At 35.2% G+C, this 18,092-nt stretch overlaps 1 protein-coding gene across 1 annotated transcript; it reads right to left on the bottom strand.

Moving 5' to 3' along the window:
* Positions 1–11,041: 11,041 nt before the first annotated feature.
* Positions 11,042–17,555, bottom strand: LOC145663693 (uncharacterized). The gene is made up of 4 exons (XM_081729789.1): positions 17,338–17,555; positions 15,346–15,522; positions 14,027–14,123; positions 11,042–11,148 (listed from the first exon to the last, which is right to left on the bottom strand). Exons 1-3 carry the CDS (start codon positions 17,539–17,541, stop codon positions 14,079–14,081), a joined length of 426 nt encoding a protein of 141 aa, XP_081585915.1. The 5' UTR covers positions 17,542–17,555; the 3' UTR covers positions 11,042–11,148; positions 14,027–14,078.
* Between the last annotated feature and the right edge of the window lie 537 nt (positions 17,556–18,092).

Raw genomic sequence — 18,092 nt, 5'->3', positions numbered from 1 at the left:
ACGTAAATAAAATGGTTTTATTGTTCACGTTGATTGCGATCATGGTGTAGCTGGTTTCAAAGCTAGGTGATTTTAAATCAGAGCCTCATATCCTTTAGGAATACTGTCTGAGAAACTGTCCCACATATTTATATCGATTTCTTCAAGATATTTTAAAAGTACAATAAACAAGCTTTTTAATGACTACTTTAGGGGATGGCATGGGGGATTTCTCCCGAAGCTATAAAATTTTTCTTGGCGACATATGTGAGATCGTGCTCAAGATTAATTGCCAGTATTTTTATACTACTTTTTCCCCTCATGTATACAGAAATATCCCCTGGAGAAATTCTGAAATGATTACCGGAAACACTGTAGATGAACTTAGGGCTAAAAGGGTCGAATAGTTTACGTCTTCGAGAAATTGTGCCCAAGAAATTTCATATATTTAGCATTAACAGATTAAAGATATAGTAGATTACTTTAAGATAAAATTACAGTTACTTTGCGCTTTTATAGTGATAAATAGAATTCCGAACCATTATTCAGTTTCCGAATGTGTATATTCTTTGTAGTAATGCAGGTTGTCTAACTAAGCTTACTAGTTTCCATGATGAAGGGAAATTTAAAAGGAATGAAAGTTACGAGCCACAGTACTAAGTTTTCTTACTCTCAATTCTTGAAATGAATCATATGTTGTATTTATTACAAAAATATTTATTTGCGAAATATGAGAAAATTGTAATAGGTGCTGTCGGAAATCTGTATAGAAGAAAACATACCCAACAGCAAACTATTATTATTAAGTATTCTGCCTTTCGCCAGGTCCTGGGGTTGATGAGGATTTTTTTTATTTTTTTATTTTTATTTTCAATTTTTAGATTTGGGCCTGGAAATGTTTCTTCCACTTTTCTCGATCTTCACCTTGCTCTTTTAACTCCCAATATTTTCTCCTATCTTTCAAATCATCCATCAGCGGTGTTGTTCTTCTTCCTATTCCTCACTTCCCTTCCATCTTTCCTTCTATGGCGGTGCGAAGAAGACCATTTCTTCGCAAGATGTGTCCCATCCAATTGCCCTTTCTACGAAGGATGGTGGCTAGAAGTGTCCTCTTCTCTCATATCCGTTTTAAAACATCTTCGTTTGTTACTCTCTCTGTCCATTTTATCTTCTCCATCTTCCGCCAACACTACATTTCGAAGCTCTCTAAATATTTCTTCTCTAACGTCTGTAATATCCAACTCTCTGAACCATACAGTCCAATGCTCCATATATAGCACTTGACCAACTTCTTCGTAAGTCCAATATTGAGTCTGCTAGTTAAGAATGATCTCTTCTTGTTGACCTGATCTCTTTGGTGCAGCAAACGTCTCTCGTCAAAGTACTTCCAAGATACTTGAAATTATCGACCTATTCAAGTTCTCTTTGCTCTACTCTGATCCGTAAGATCGTGTTTCCACGGGATATTCTCATGACTTTCGACTTTTCGATGTTAGTTTCCATTCCATACAGTCTTCCAGTGTCAACTATTTTGTCAATCATCTCCTGTAGTCCTTCGGTTTCAGCTATTATAATCGTATCATCTGCATACCTGATCTTGTTAATGATCTGCCCTCCAATCTTGAAATCTCCAATTCCCATTAATAATTCCTTCATCAAACAATAACTGTAAATGTTGAATAATTGGGGCGACAAACTACATCTTTGTCTGACTCCTCTTCCAATCTCCACACTATTGTTTTCTCCTTCATTCAAGCGCGACTTCACTCGTTGCAGTAAGTACAAGTTCTGAATGAGTCGTCGATCTCTCCAGTTGGCATAGAGTTTTTTAAAGTATTTTCAGAAGTTTCGTCCAATTGACTCGGTCGAAAGCTTTTCGCCAGTCGATGAACCACAAACAACTCTTCCTTTACATCAAGAATTCTGTATGATATAATTCTCATCAATCCAATAGCATCTCTGGTGCCTTTTCCTTCCCGGAATCCAAATTGATCTTCTTCTAACCTCTCATCTATCTTATTTTCCAGCCGCCTGTTCAAAATGCGTGCAATGATCTTTCCAGTGTAGGAAATAAGGCTAATGGTTCTGTGATCGCTGCACGTCATTGCTTGCTTTTTCTTGGGCAATGCAATCATTGTAACATCAAGAAAATATTTGGCCATTCTCCACTCAGGTAGATCTTGTTAACAAGTGAAGTCACTACTTTCATTGCATTGTCTCCTAATCCCTTGAGCAAATCTACTGGTATGTCGTCGTCTCCTTAACATTAACAACAAACTCTAACTTTTGAATTTTTCTCATGAGAAATTATTCCTGATATACAGTATTATAAGATGTTAGGGACTGTCTGAATCATTTTTGGTAAAATCGTCTTGGAAAACTCACCTCTAACAGTAAGAATGAGTAAACTAACACTTATGATTTTTTAATGAAAAATTATTTATACCAGGTAATATGTTCTTAACAAAACATTTATTTATGAAATATAAATAAAATTGCCTAAATAGATTTTGAAAATGTTACTCGGTTAAAATCACTCTCTAGGGTAGCAGAGTAGTTTTCAAGAAAATCATCCGAAATAATAAAAAAGGAGAAAAAAAACATGTATTCTATAAAGGCAGATCGATTGTAACTACTCGTATTCATTTTATTGAGCTCACATACGTTACATTAAAATACAATTTACAAGGTGATGCATCGAAATGTCAAAGTCTTTCGACTCCATCAGTCATAAATTACTTCTTAAATAACTTACGAAATATCACATTGTCATTAGCATACATTAGACGGTTTGAAAGCTATCTGTCAAATAGAACTTTTAAGGTAAAAATCAACACTGTATTTTCTACTGAAGGTCAAGAGGGAAGGCCAAGAGGGAGGGAGGGAAGGTCAAGAGGCCCCAAGAATCTCCCTTAGGACATCTTCGTTTCTCCTTATTTATAATAATGATTTACCCGAAAAAATTAAGTATTCAAAAATATTAACATACGAAGAGGACATAAAACTTTTTAGACTAGAGTCCAGAAGGTACAACGTCGTTGGCTTCCCGCGCTTGGACCTGCTCGTCACTGGGTGTGTAGGAAAAGGATAGCCAGTCAAAACCTTTCAGATTTGCCTAAATTACTCATCGCGAGGGTGGTGATTGGCCATCCTCGTACCACACCCCCAGTAACGAGCAGATCGAAGCGCGGAAAGGCAACGACGTTATACCATCTAGACTTTAGTTAACAATGAAATGAAATGAAATCTTTTAGTTTTACGTCCCACAGTTATGCTGGCTAGGCTAAAGGAGACGATAATGAGAAACGAATGGAACGGTGGAATGAAGAAAGTGGGAGAAAACGGGAGAACCCCGAGGAAACCCACGCACATAGTGCTCGTCCACCAAAAACTTCACTTGGCGCGAGATGGGACAGGCACGTAGCCAGGATTTCGTGAAGGGAGGGGGTCCGTGACATGAAATACTGTGATCATCACAAGAGGGGCTCGATCATTCTAAACTATTTTACTGAAACATATATTAGTTCGTTTAACAAGGATTTCGTAACGGAGGGGGGGGGGGGTGATATGAACTTCTGAAGACTCTGGAGCTTGATTAATATAAACTACTTTACTATCAACATATATTGGTTTGTTAGGACAATAAAATGAGGATGTGTTGGTAAGTATTTTAATAACAAACTATGAAGAAATCTGGAGTAATAAAAGAATAAAAAAAGTATTGAAAAAGATTTTACAATATTTACGTTCCTTTCTTTGTTCATTCAAATATAACAATTTTCCTTTCATTATGATCTCAACTATTATGAAAAGTACATATTCACTATTATAAAAAGTACATACTCAATAATGTCTTGTAAAATATTTTACAATCTCTGCGTTCCTTTTTCTGTTGAATCAAATGAAAATAGAACTTCTCTACCATACAAATTTTTGTTTTTGTTATTCCGTCAACTACTGTCGGTTCCAATTGACAGATTAAAGGAGCAATAGGGAATTGTTTTGCAAATAACATGTTTGATTCTACAAGGATGCGATGACGAAAAATTATGACAAAAAATGTCCACGCTGTTACTCAACGGCACTATGCTTTCGGAAGCTTGAAATCTCCCTGACTAGTAGCAGAAATTCTGAGAATTCTGTAACTTTTCTAGAAATTTCAAATTCCCTGACTCTTCCAGGATATCTCGCTCATCTCGCCACTACGTATTGCAAGTAATACAAATCTCTTCATAAGAAAGAGTAACCAAAAGCTTCCTGTAGTTTCTTTTTCAATTTTTAATGCTGATACTCCTTTTTCTCATTTCATTTTGTTTCATCCTTCCTTAATGTTTTTCATTTCTGGTCTCGAAGGGAGGAGTCCGGACCCCGCGGACCCCCCATTGGTTACGTACCTGGCTGGGATCGAATCAGGGTAGTTAACAATGAATATGATAATTGCTTATTACAAACAAGATTTAGGCACAATAAATAACTGGTGCAAAAGTAATTGATTAAACTCAGCTGTGAAAAAAACTAAATGTATGAGTTACGAACAATATTCAATACTTTGTTAGTACATATAGAATAAATGGAGTAACAATAGAGAAGGAAGAATAAATGAAAGATCTAGTTATTGCATTTGACCAGCGACGTAAATAAGCTAGTTGTCGCCCGTGGCAAGAACTTGACTTAGTACCCCGTGACCAACCTAACCAAAACGCTCCCCAAATATTTGCATCATTTTGCGCCCTCCCAATGCGGCGCTCGGGGCACAAGTTCCATTTGCTCGCTCTAGTTACGTCACTGTATTTGACAGGCAACTGAAATTTGGCAGTCATATAAATAATACACAGTAGTGTACGTTCAAGGGTTAGGAAAGGTTATAAGGTTTATATTTTATCAATGGGCTGATTTTAAAGATGGTAGTTTATATTTTTATTTATACAATATACTCAGTGGCGTATTTAGGATGTTGTTTCGGAGGGACTATGCACAATACGGGGAACCAGGGGGGAATTGCCAAATTAAGTTTGAGAATTAAATATTTTAATCGATGTCTACTAATATAGGAGGATAAAACGTGAAACTCATATGTCCGTGGAGGATCTTACCCGTACAGGCAAAAGTGAAATGACGCTCCTGCAAAGGATATTTGTAATCTCGTTTCAACTTAACTGATTTCATTTTTTTTTAAATGAAATATTCAGTTTGATCTGTGTACGTTTTTACCTGAAAGAAAATGTAGAGACAAGTTGAAGCTGAAATTTACTGATTGCAGTTTATGTGGCAAGAATTGCAGAGTGGTTAATCTTTTGTGATATGAAACAGACAAACATTTAGCAGTGAATCCACCCTTTTATTCTATTCATAGAAGAAAAAGGAAGCATCCTCTTGGCCTATCTACCTTCTCGGGCTACTTGTCCCCACCCTCTTGATTTTCTTTAACTCTAACATTTACTTTTCTTTATAACTAAACGATATAAATATTATTGTGCTATAATAACTAAACTCCCGTTATGTTAATATCCGTGGAAGTTGGTGTGGGCGTAGCAGTTCCTCTTAGTTTGGTGTTACTGACGACGGCCGACATGAATCACAACTAACAACGGTCGAAAGTACGATAGACCCTAACAACTAAAAAAGACATATCAGAAGAGTAGAATGGACGAAAGAAACAACGCAGTTCTTACATGCAATGAAATTTGACAAATACAGTATTATTTGTAGGCATTTTATAGGCATTTCTCTTCTGTCAACATCCTATAAAATCCTTTCAAATATTCTGTTAGCAAGATTGACCCCATACGCAGATGAAATTATTGGAGATTATCAGTGCGGATTTAGACGAAATCGATCAACTATCGACCAAATATTTACCATTCGCCAAATACTCGAAAAGAAGTGGGAATACAATACCCCGGTACATCAACTATTTATTGATTTTAGAAAGGCTTACGACTCGGTTAGGAGAGAAACATTATACAACGTTCTTACAGAGCTTGGAATACCGAGAAAGCTAATTAGATTAATTAAGATATGTTTAAGTGAATCCCAAAGTAAAGTCCGGGTAGGAAAATTTTTGTCCACGAGCTTCCACGTCGAAAATGGCCTGAAACAAGGAGATGCGTTGTCGCCATTATTATTTAACTTTGTGCTGGAATACGCCATAAGGAAAATCAAAGATAGCAACCAGGGTCTAGAGTTGAACGGCATTCACCAGGCTTTGGCATATGCTGATGATGTAAATTTAATAGGGGATGATAGGAGAACAGTAGAAATAAATGCAGAGATATTATTAAACGCTTGCAGGGACATGGGTTTAGAAGTAAATGCAGAGAAAACTAAATACATGGAAGTGCGTCGGGACCGTAATACGGCAAATTGTGGAGGCGTTAAAATATTAAATAATACTTTTGATAAAGTGGATACTTTCAAATATTTAGGATCAATATTAACAGACGAAAATTATATTCACGAAGAAATTAAATGTCGACTAAAAGCAGGGAATTCGTGTTACTATTCGGTTCAAAATCTCTTGTCGTCGCGAATTCTGTCGAGGAATTTGAAGCTTAAAATATATAAAACGATAATCATGCCTGTTGTTCTGTATGGTTGCGAAACATGGTCGCTTACTCTGAGGGAAGAACATAGACTGAAAGTATTTGAGAACAGGATCCTGAGAAGAATATTCGGACCCAAGAGGAACGAGAATGGGGAATGGCGGAAGCTTCATAACGAGGAACTACATAGTTTATACGGTTTACCCAACATTGTTAGGGTCGTCAAGTCTAGGAGGCTTAGGTGGGCAGGTCATGTAGCTAGAATGGAAGAAAGTAGAAACGCTGTCAAAGTCTTGACTGGTAGACCCATAGGAAAACGACCATTAGGAAGACCTAGGCGCAGATGGGAGGATAATATTAAGATGGATCTCGCAGAGATAGGAATACAAAGTAGAAACTGGATCCAATTAGCTAAGGATAGAAGTCAGTGGAGAGCTTTTGTGAACGCGGCACTGAACCTCCGGGTTCCATAGGCCATAGAGTTAGTTATATATATATATATACAGTGTATAAAAGTGAGGGGTAAGGCTGCGAGACGTAGTCCTCTCCCTTCACTTCCTAAAACTTACAATAGGCGAAGATAGGCACGTGGGACGGCTTGATGTAATGCGTGTCCCTGCTTTTTCAGATTTACTTTTACCCCTATATATATATATATATATATATATATATATATATATATATATATATATATATATATATACTGTTTTTGTATATATTTGGGTGAGTGTGTGTTATCAGTTGGTGAACAAGAGTCTAATCACGTTAAAAAGGAGCTCGCAAGTAATAAAAGGAATGTATAGTAAACACCAAAGTTATGTTGGAACTGACCTTCATACTTCCGAAAAACTTAGTAGATTCGCAGTATTAAGATACCTTTAAAAAATTAATTATTGATAGAACTTTCATATATTAAAATTAGTCCATTACTTACGAAGTTACAACCGAAATCATTAGATGGAAGGAGTGCACTTTTCCTGCTGATTGTACAATTTTATGACTCCTGAGAACCTTTAAGTTCAAATAGGATGTTTGTCAGAAGTGGAAAGTTTCCTTCGTTTAGCATGAAACAGTTGTACACAACTCTATAGGTAATTTTGAAGCATTTACGATCTAATATATTAAGACACTATGAAGTTTATGTATTGTACTTACACATTGGATGGTATCATTTTTCAATCTAGGTTTTAAGTGATCGACAACTTTCATAGATTTGGTTATGTGTGTAAATTGTGATCATCAGTGATGCTAATTTGGCCAATTTTTTTGGTTAAATCTAGCATTTTTGGACAGATAGTTAGCCATACAAATCTACGAAATGCATATAGCCTGAAATATAGGTTATTTTATGAAACTTTTTTTTGTGTTGCCATTTTTGGTCTTTTTTATTAGCCGTTAAATAAATGCTCAAAATACATTTTTTCTTTGAAAATAAAATGTAAACTTAAAAAAATGAGTCTATCTGACGTGTCTGAAATTGGTCCTCATACCTCTCCCAAATTTCACCAAACGTCACAAATCGTTAGTGCATCATTAGTGCACTAAAATACACTAAGCACTACGTTAGTTACCACATTTGGGGATTTATTCAAGATTATTTATAGGGAGGCCAACTTCAGAAATATAAAATTCTACATAAACTATTAGTGTTTTCTAGAAGCACTAACAATTCACTTTGTTAGTGTTTGAAGTGGGGGTAAGTTCACTCTGACCCCCAAAGATATTTTACTTGTAGCACCTCCATTAATGAAGCACTAAAGTTAAAGGTTAGTACGCTAAGAACCACTAACAATGCACTAGAAGAGATCATTAGTGCTTTTAAATTTGGCGGAAAATTGACGCAATGAAAAATTCCCCATAAATTTCTTATGTAAGTTTCGTGACATGTAATTGGTCCTACTACACTATTAGTGAAGCACTATCGAAAGATAGTGTTTTCTAGAAGCACTAACCATGCATTAACGAACAGCACTAATTTTTCCTTATTGCCTGAAGTTGGGGCGCCAAGTTGACGCTGGCCTCCAAAAGGTTTTCTACTTGTAGCACCTTTAATGAAGCATAATTAATGAAGCACTAACGTTAGGTGCTGGTGACTGAGAAGCAATAACGGTGCACTAATTGTTGCACTGAAAGAGATCATTAGTACTTTTGATTTTGGCGGAAATTTGACGCAATGAGTAATTCCCCATGAGTTTCTTTTGGGAGTTTCGTGACATGTAATTGGCCGTATTTACATCAATAGTGAAGCATTAACGAAACTATGAATGTTTTCAAGAAGCACTAACGATGCACTAACGAATGGCAATTATTTATTGGTTAGTACTTAGAATGGGAGCCAAGTTCACGCTGATTTCCAAAGCTTTTTACTTGCAGCAGTTACATTAATGAAGCAGTAAATTTAGGTGTTCATGCACTAATGACACACTAATGAATGATACTATTTTTTCGGTAGTGCTTGAAGTGGCTGAGAAAGCGTGAACTTGGCCCCGAAAGGTTTCTATTTATGTGCTAATGATGCACTAATGTTAGGCGTTGATACACTAAGACCCAGATAGCAGAAACAGCTTGCCACAAGCATGATATAAGCTTGTCGTGACAAGGATATAAGCTTGTCCCAAGCTTGTTACGACAAGTCTGTAAGCGTATATCAAGGCTGATTCAAGCGACGAAGTTTACAGGCGACAAGCATATTGTAGGCTTGTACTGCAAGATTGTTTCAAGCTTGTCAGTTCAAGCTTATTGCTAACTTGTTACATAAAGCATGCTATCGGCTGGTTACCTCAAGTTTATTTCAAACTTGGTACGTAATGCTTGCTTCAGGCTTGTTACCTCAAGTCTATTTCAAACTTGGGACATAATGCTTGCTCCAGGCTTGTTACCTCAAGTCTATTTCAAACTTGGTACATAATGCTTGCTACAGGCTTGTCACCTCAAGCTTATTTCAAGCTGTTCACTTCAAGTTTAGCACATGCTTAATATGTCTCGTTTATTGCAAGCTTCTCAGTAAAGCTTGATACAAATCTATTTCTGCACGTGAGAAAATGATTCATCTGCTTGGCGACATGTATAATGTTTGTTGTGTAGGTTAGTATAATGTTCAATGTGTAAGTTATACAAATGATGGTGTGTATTCTTTTGTCATCTGAGGGTGTTTGGATATTGCCATCACTTTATTGGCATTCTTTTAAATATATATAGGGGAAACCATACCATACTTACTATTAATAGTAAACATAGTAGTAGGCTATGGCTTCTGCAATATTTTTAAAAGAATGCCAATAAAGTGGTGGCAATATCCAAACACCCTCAGGTGGCAAAAGAACACACACCATCATTTATGTAACTTACACACTGAACATTATACTAACCTTCACATCAAACATTATACATGACGCCAACCAGATGAATCATTTTCTCACGTGCAGAAATAAGTCTGTATCTCTACTGGACCTCACTTCGAACCTTATACAAAATGAAATCAAGCTCATATAGACAACAATTCTGCAAAAATAAACGTAAAGGTGAGGACGAAAGAACTGTTAAACCTACATAAGCAATGTTCTGAAAAAGAATAGTTGTGTTCGGTCAAAATGAAAGCAAAATATGTATACTTTCACAATCTGTATTATGCTTCTTTCCTTCGTCCATTATGCGTCTTTGCAGCACGAGCTTTATTTCTGTTGAGTAACATTATTGAGATATCATGTTAAATTATAAATCCATGTCTCACACAACATTGGTGTTGAATATATACCCCATACTCCAGTCTATTGAGATTAGTATCTTATCTCAATATAGAAAGCAACACTTTTCCTGAGTTCCTTGGTGAATATACTATGCGACCTGGCAGATCAGCATCCAATGAGTTTACGATTAACCACAGTTTGATGTTGAAGTTGAGCGTCCCGTTTCAGCACGAAGCTTTATATGAGACACTGACCTGTAGAATCCGCAGTAATGCGTTCAGTGTTTGTAAGGTCTTCCACTGAGAATCAACCACGACCCTAGACGCAGCAAAGACGTACACCACTAGACAAACGTCAAGGGCTAAGCAAACTTTTAAATTATCAGATTTCAGGAAAGAAATATAAATTAAATCCTAGAACCACTGCTACACAGGGTGCGAAATACTGAGGATGGCCATTCCCACACTTCAAAATTTTGGAAGAAAATTCATCCTCAATAATTTACTGGCAAGATATGGTGGCACTGACACTGTCAGAAGTATACAAACTATTTACAGTAAATCTTTGCAGTTAGTGGACAACCTAGTGGTTAAGCATTAACCCTAATCTTATATAGTTCAATAATTTTGGATGTTCAATATATGAAATCTTCATTTCAAAACTTTCCAGTGCATTTTTTTTTACTTATTTATCTACTCCTCTCTCTCCCCGATCATAACTATTATTATTTCGCATCCTGCTGCTACATAATTGAAATAAATTATCCCTACATGCTACGCAATAACTGATATAAGGTTTCATGAAAACAATCAGCTTGTATTACAATGTTATTTATTGAACTTATTTACATTTTTTGTATTATTTCTAACTTATTTCCTTAATTGGGTTCCTCAACTTCAACGGTGTCACCTTCCACTACAGGTTTTGAATTTCTTCGTTCTCTGCAAAATAACGATCATAAATACGTACTGAAAAACATGTAATTGATTGCACAGTTAAAAGAAAACATTCATATTGTTTACCTTCTAAATACGCTTTCATTAAAATACATTTTTATTCTTTGAAGTAAGTGCCACACAAGGCAACAGAGTCTGGCACTCCTTTCTCAGATCTGGTGATCCATGGCTTGGAAGCACTCCAAATATGATCTCTATAGCATTACGGCAGAATTTTTATAGTGAATTAATATTCCCTAATCGAGCTCACCTATTCAGATGTTAGATTTGCAGTGTGACACTTCTTATTCAAAGTGTCTTGACTGTCAAATACAATATAATTCATCTTCCCATACTGAAAATTAATAAAGTAATTTTAAACACTACTATACACAAACATTACGCAAACACTATTTCGGTTCAGCGGAATCCCTTATATTCTACATTTTACGTTTTACAGCCTTATTCGATTAAATTTTGACGATCACTCATAAGAAACACTTGAAAGGAAAGCACCGCGTTTGTTAAAATTACAACATACTCTCCCATAGTCTGATATTTAGTCGTCTCGGGATCGCACGGATATGTCTGGGTCATACAGGGTCAGGGATCTGACTACTTCGTGTTCACGAGTCACGAAGTATGTGACCCGTTTCATCACTGGTACCACTGCATGGTATTTATTCACTTTACCTATTTCAATGTTCTAGTGCCAGTAAATTTTCAGTAGAAGTTTTTTCCTAGCTGAAAACGTGCATTGTTCTGTGAGAGCATCAATTGAGATAAATCCAGAAAATGTCATATTGACTCACTCGGTACTGTTGTATAAGTACGGCGTTACGAAAAACAAACGAAGTGATCACTGATATAAGAAATCACTGAGGGATGGAAGAACAAATATTTACTTATTTCTTTAATTTTCTCTCCATGCTTTGTATGAAATGCAATCTGATCTCACGATTCACAGGAAAGATAGGCCATACGTGTGTGAACCTATATACCTTGTATTCTTCACGGAGCAACACAAATGATAGATGATGACCTACAAGGCGTTATCCTGCGTAATGTAAAACAGAACGCATGGGAAAGTGTAGTTCGCAATTTACAGGAAAAGCGTAAGAATTTACTAAAATAGGTACCGTGTACACGGACAACTTCGTACCATTTTGCAACGAGTTTAGAACATACCTTAGAGGTTCAATGAAATATTTCTCTTTAAAAATATATATATAAAAAAGTTACTGGTGACTAATACGTAAGGAGGTGTTGAGCAACAATTCTCTGGATTTATTTGTAACAGTAAAACAAACGGATTTCAATCCTGAGCCTTACAGCGGAGGAATAAATCTTTGCAACGTTTCATTCTTTCAAAACACAAGAATCACTGATAGGAAGACATGCATATTGCCTTCATCATACATATCAAATGAAGAAGGGATGACTCATTACCGTAACTGTAACACTAAGTTTATTTGACCCATATTCATGGAACGTCGTGTCGGAATCATTAGCGTCGTTTCACAATTCATTATAGAGAAGTAATAAATACTCCTGCGACCTATTGACCTAGTTCTTTATATCCCATCTTTGAAAGCAGAAACATTTCTCAGTGTACATGGCACAAAGCAGGCAAATCACTCCATTTACTTCAATCCAGTCAAATTCTGAATGCATTTTAAGACCTATGTCTCCCTATTTATTTTCCTGGTAATTTGTTGTTGAGTGTTTACGCATACGCATACTTTGGCGTGCTCCATCCTATTGAAATCTTTTTTGTCTTTGGGGAAAAAAACTACTCTTCCTTTTTTTTAAAATTTATTTCTATTACTGCCACTTCTGAATGAAGTCTTTATCTTGTGGATAAAACATTAACCTTTGTTTCTTGTTCAATTTTAGTGTTGATTACTTCTTTTTCATACTGATTGAAGTCTTATCTTCCGGGAAACTCGGAAATGTGGATTTACTATTATTTTGTCTTTTAACAAAATTTTCTAACTGCTGAAGTCTTTATCTTCTAGGAAAAGAAAACTGTTTCTTGATTAGTTTTAATGTTATTTTACTTCTTTTCTATCTCCTGAAGAAACCTTATCTTTTGAGAAGAAAAAAAAATTACAATACCATCTCGTATCTTAATTAATTATAGTGCTTTATTGCTTGTTTCTATACTAAACGAAATAATCTTATCGTCTGAAAGATTCTGCAATTGCATATTTCTCTATTACAATGGCATTGCAGAGTTTTCCAGAATGTAAGACGGTTTCATTTAGTATAGAAAAGAAGTAATTAACTCTAATCAATCAAGAAAGAGGGTGGTATTGTAGTTTTTCTCTCAAGAGATGAGTTCGTTCAGTAGATAGAAAAGATGTAAAATAACACTAAAATTAGTCAAGACAAAAAGAGGTTAGTTGCTTTCTGTTTTTCATGCAGCAGGTAGGAAATGTTTTTAGAAGGCAAACATAACAGAAAGTGCCTATCTCTCTATTACTGTGACATTGCAGTTTTCAAAAAATGATATTTCCTTCAGTATAGAAAAGAAGTAATCAACACCAAAATTAATCAAGGAATAAACGTTAGTCTTAAAAAAAATTCATCAGCAGATAGGAGTAATCAAAAAATAAAATTAAACTAACAGAGGTACTTTCTTCCAGAAGACAAGAAAATAAAATTGTAAACAGTAATGAATCTCAAGTTTAGTTAAAATTTCCACCCTCCGAGGAAAGTAACAGGCAAGTTGCTAAATTATAAGGGATAAAATAATAAGTACATAGAAGGTAAACATTTTATCTCATTTCACTAAATTGCAGATCCCTAGCTTATTTAGTGATGGTAAGAACTTTCCTCTCTCTCTCGTGATTGTAAGGAAAATAGGTAAAACTATACTTACCTATGCAGTAGTCTAGGCTTTGCCTGCTGCAGCCAGAGACCCAATACTTCCTTCACCGTTTCTTCTGTTGCGTCGGTGTACATCTTACGAACAGCAGCTGAAAAGAAAGATAGATTTTCAGGCAAATACTAGCGATTTTTATTCTTAAAAAAAAGTCCTTTGAAATAAATTTCCCTCTTAAATAGCTTTACGGAATTATGGTATGGTTTGTAAACGTGAATACCTAGAGCTGAAACTAATTCCTATATTATTTTTCAAGTCACCAAAGCTAGGCCCCTATTTTGTGATTTTTATGTAAGGGTACTATAGAAAGTTATCTTTCACCACACTTTTGGTATATTATATAATGGAAAAGTTACATTTTTCTATACAAGTGTAACAAGACTTTCTTCCGGTGCCCATAGTGGTGATATGGTTTTGAGTCAACGTTTAAAGTCACCTTAAATAACACTACAAAAAAAGGTTTTGGCTAACTTTGTTGTCACGAAAAATTGAAATATGAAGGCGACAGAAAGACGAAAGTTTGAATATTCGCCGTCTTGAAAGCCTGCAACTTTTCTCTTTTTATACTGGAATTATGGTAACTTCGAAAGCTATATTCTTCTAGTGTTTTATGTGCGTTCTAGTGTTAGACAAAGAGCTCTGAAATTTTGTACCTTTAAAATATCGACAGGGGACACAGTTTGGCATACTATGTAATACTACCAGACTAACAGTGTTGCCAACCCAACAAATTTATATTCTTTCAAAGTTACATTCGTGTGTAGACAGTATCAAATTTACAGGTATACACGAAAAGTCTGGTGTAAAATTATACTTCACATAGTGATTCCTACACTGTACTTCAATTTAAATTCGTTGACACTATTGACTTTATTTAGCCCTGGAATCATTCCTACCTTGGAATTTTATTTGGTTTTAGGTTTTCCGTACACCTTACAAATTGTTTTTGAATTTTTTTTTCAAGCAAAGATTTGTTTAAATGTGTACTTTGCCAGTAAAGCTTTGTTTACAACATAGAGTGTTGGATTAGTTATTGAATTTCCTATATATTCTACACAGATTTTATATTCACCCAGTAAGGGTGAACACATTTACATATTATACTACTTGACAGTAAAAGCATCCTAAAATACTCAAAGCATACTTTATTCATGAAGAATTACTTCTGATTGTTTGGGACATATTAATATGAGAACACACGTCCAGTACGAGAGAAGTAAGACTTAGTAATTAGCAAACTGGAATTTTGTATGGTTACTAGCATAAATAAATAAATGAAGTTAAATATTTCAGTACAACTTTTCAAATCAACTTACTGTGTATCTTTTTGCACATTTGGGTGGACCCAAAGGTGTGCTTTTTTGCTTCATGATCCTTGGTTTCCTGCCAGAGTAGGAGAATTCCATTGTGAGCTTGTCGCACAAAGTTCTTCTTGTTGCATTGTGAGCGAAACCTTTTAAATCCTTACCACCAATTGACAGTAATACTTTTACCTGAAAAGAAGGAAATTATTTAGATCTAATGCATGGTGAAATCGAAAAGAAAAACAATATATATAAGGGTCCGTATTGTTATGTTTTTCTACCAGTGGAAAAAAAAATAACGAAGCATGAATGAAACTAGATTAATTTTTAAATACCGTAATGTGAAGTGTGAACAAAAAGGGCGTGGAGTTCTGAGTTTCATGGAAGGCCGTATCAAATGGGCTACGTGACTAACAAAAACTGTTTGCCTGGAATTTATTTGGTAACTCCGCAGCTTTATATCGGAATTGCGGTTATTTAAAAGGACCATTGTCCGTCTGAATTAGAAAAAATATTATATATATATATATATATATATATATATATATATATATATATATATATATATATATATATATAATATTTTTATATATATATTTATTCTTGCGATCTTGGGGAAGTGGATTTATTCTTGCATCGCTCCTATCTTCCCGTATAGCTTTCTTGCGGTTGCCTTTCTTCCGCAACTGGTCAGCTTCTGTAATAGTTACAAACTCCTCCGCTTAGCAGCGCTTGACTCAATTCATAGGGTGAGGGAGATACAGACGCTTGGAAAAAAAAGTTATTCACAAAACAAACTCGCAAAGAACAAATGTAAGTCTGGTGGTAGCAGGGACGAATCCAAGCTGAAAGTTTGGGGGGCGGTCGTTCGAAGTCAATAGATTTTATTTAACATTTATAATACAAAAGTGAAAATTCTTGGGATAAGATTTATTTTTTAAAAAACCCTATTCTGGGGGGGGGGGGATCGATCGAGTCTCGAAGAAGAAAATGTCTTACTACTGGTCTAATTCCTAGCTCTGTGTCTTTCGTGCACATGATTCTGTGTTCGATTTCCGGCGGAGAGCATAAATTAATATCAAATCATTCACTTCCAATACTCATCTGTCTTCTTTAGCCTAATTTGCTGGAATGTTAAACTATTTTTTTTTTCATTTTCGAAGGAAAACATCTTAGATTTCATGCTTCTTTACAGACAAAAATACGTGGTTTCTGAAAATGGACTTTTTGTACCGTATATTTATACAAAGAAATGATAACAAAATGCATATTGTCGGAGGAGAGAGGTGTTTCTGGACCCTAAAGAAAATAAAGCGGAAATATTTGCGGTAGGGATGCTTTCTATTCAGAGAAACTTGGCGAGCAGCATTTTAGATTTCAATAAAGTCATAGAAAATTTGAAGCCCAAAAGATCGAAGAAAGACCTTCCATTCTAAAATAATGCATATAATTAAATAATTTTGTTTAACTGCGTGCATGCAATTTTCTTGCTTTTTTTTCTTCTTTTCGGATTAACGCCACCATTCATGGCTTACAGCACATACTATATATTCGATTTATCTCGTGTTCAATAACATGAGTGTAGAGGTTTTGTATATAAATAGTGTATAAACGTACATTGATAGTGGTTGTTTGAAAAAAAGGAAATAGCTTATATATTAAATCAATATTAGAGAAACAACTTAATCAATAATATATAAATAGAGCTTAAAAGACTTTCCTCTTCATATTTCCTGAATATTTTTTGGCGGGAGGGGACATTTGCGCGTACCTACATACCTTTGATATTGCAACATTGCAACCGGTGCTTGTTCAGACTACGAACCACTACTGCCAAAATTATAGTCCATAGCTAATGCACATGATAATGGCTAAATTGCCCAAAATGGAGTTGATGCTAACATTTAGTCAAAAAAGAGATGTTCCAAAAAGACGTAAATTAAAAGATATAACAAAGATTTGAAACCTGCTTCATAACTTGTACAGTTTTGATAGGACACTTACATATTTCTTTCTGAAGTTAGGATCTTCAAGCTTTCTCTCAAATGTTTGAAAATCATCCAACGTTTGCAGAGGCAGAAGGCCAAGAAGTTCGGATTCTTCGTTTATGGACTCTGCTTTCACACTCACATCATTACTTAGAATTGTGTCGACTTTCTTCTCGACGGAAGATACTCTTTCACTAAGGTCAGCTAAAGTAGATTGCATTTGGCCAAATACCATTCTGATATCTGCAATAAATTTTAGGAAATATTGTTTAGAAGGTGTTAATATAACTAGAAAATATACTATTTCACAAATCATTGAAACAATAAAATGTACATTCATGTCCAAAATGACTGTCGCATATCTATAACTGTCTTCTTGTAAGAATGTAATTTGATAATGATTTTACAGGATACTTTTAATACCGATACTATGTGTATAATCGAGAAATGTATATTTGTAGAAAATTTTATAGGGAAAGAATTATAAGCACGTAAATTAGAATGAGTAAAACAAATGGACAAGAAAGTTTTATTTTCGTTTTATTATTCTTATTTACTGCTCTTTTGACATGAAATTTGCCATATACGTCTTTGCCGATTATGCACATACCAACATTATAAGAAATAAGGGCGAATTCGTTATCAAATTTTATTCGTAAAACAACATATTTATAGACATGCGACAATAATTTTTGACATGAGTGTACGTTTGTGGTGGACAAACACCGTGTGCGTGGGTTTTCTCAGGGTTCTATCGTTCCCCTCCACTTT

Source organism: Thermobia domestica, chromosome 11 (genome assembly GCF_964235325.1).
Source record: "Thermobia domestica chromosome 11, izTheDome1.hap1.1, whole genome shotgun sequence".
NCBI lineage: Eukaryota > Metazoa > Arthropoda > Insecta > Zygentoma > Lepismatidae > Thermobia > Thermobia domestica.
The sequence above is the reverse complement of the archived record's forward strand: the minus strand, read 5'-3'. Positions and strand labels throughout refer to the sequence as shown.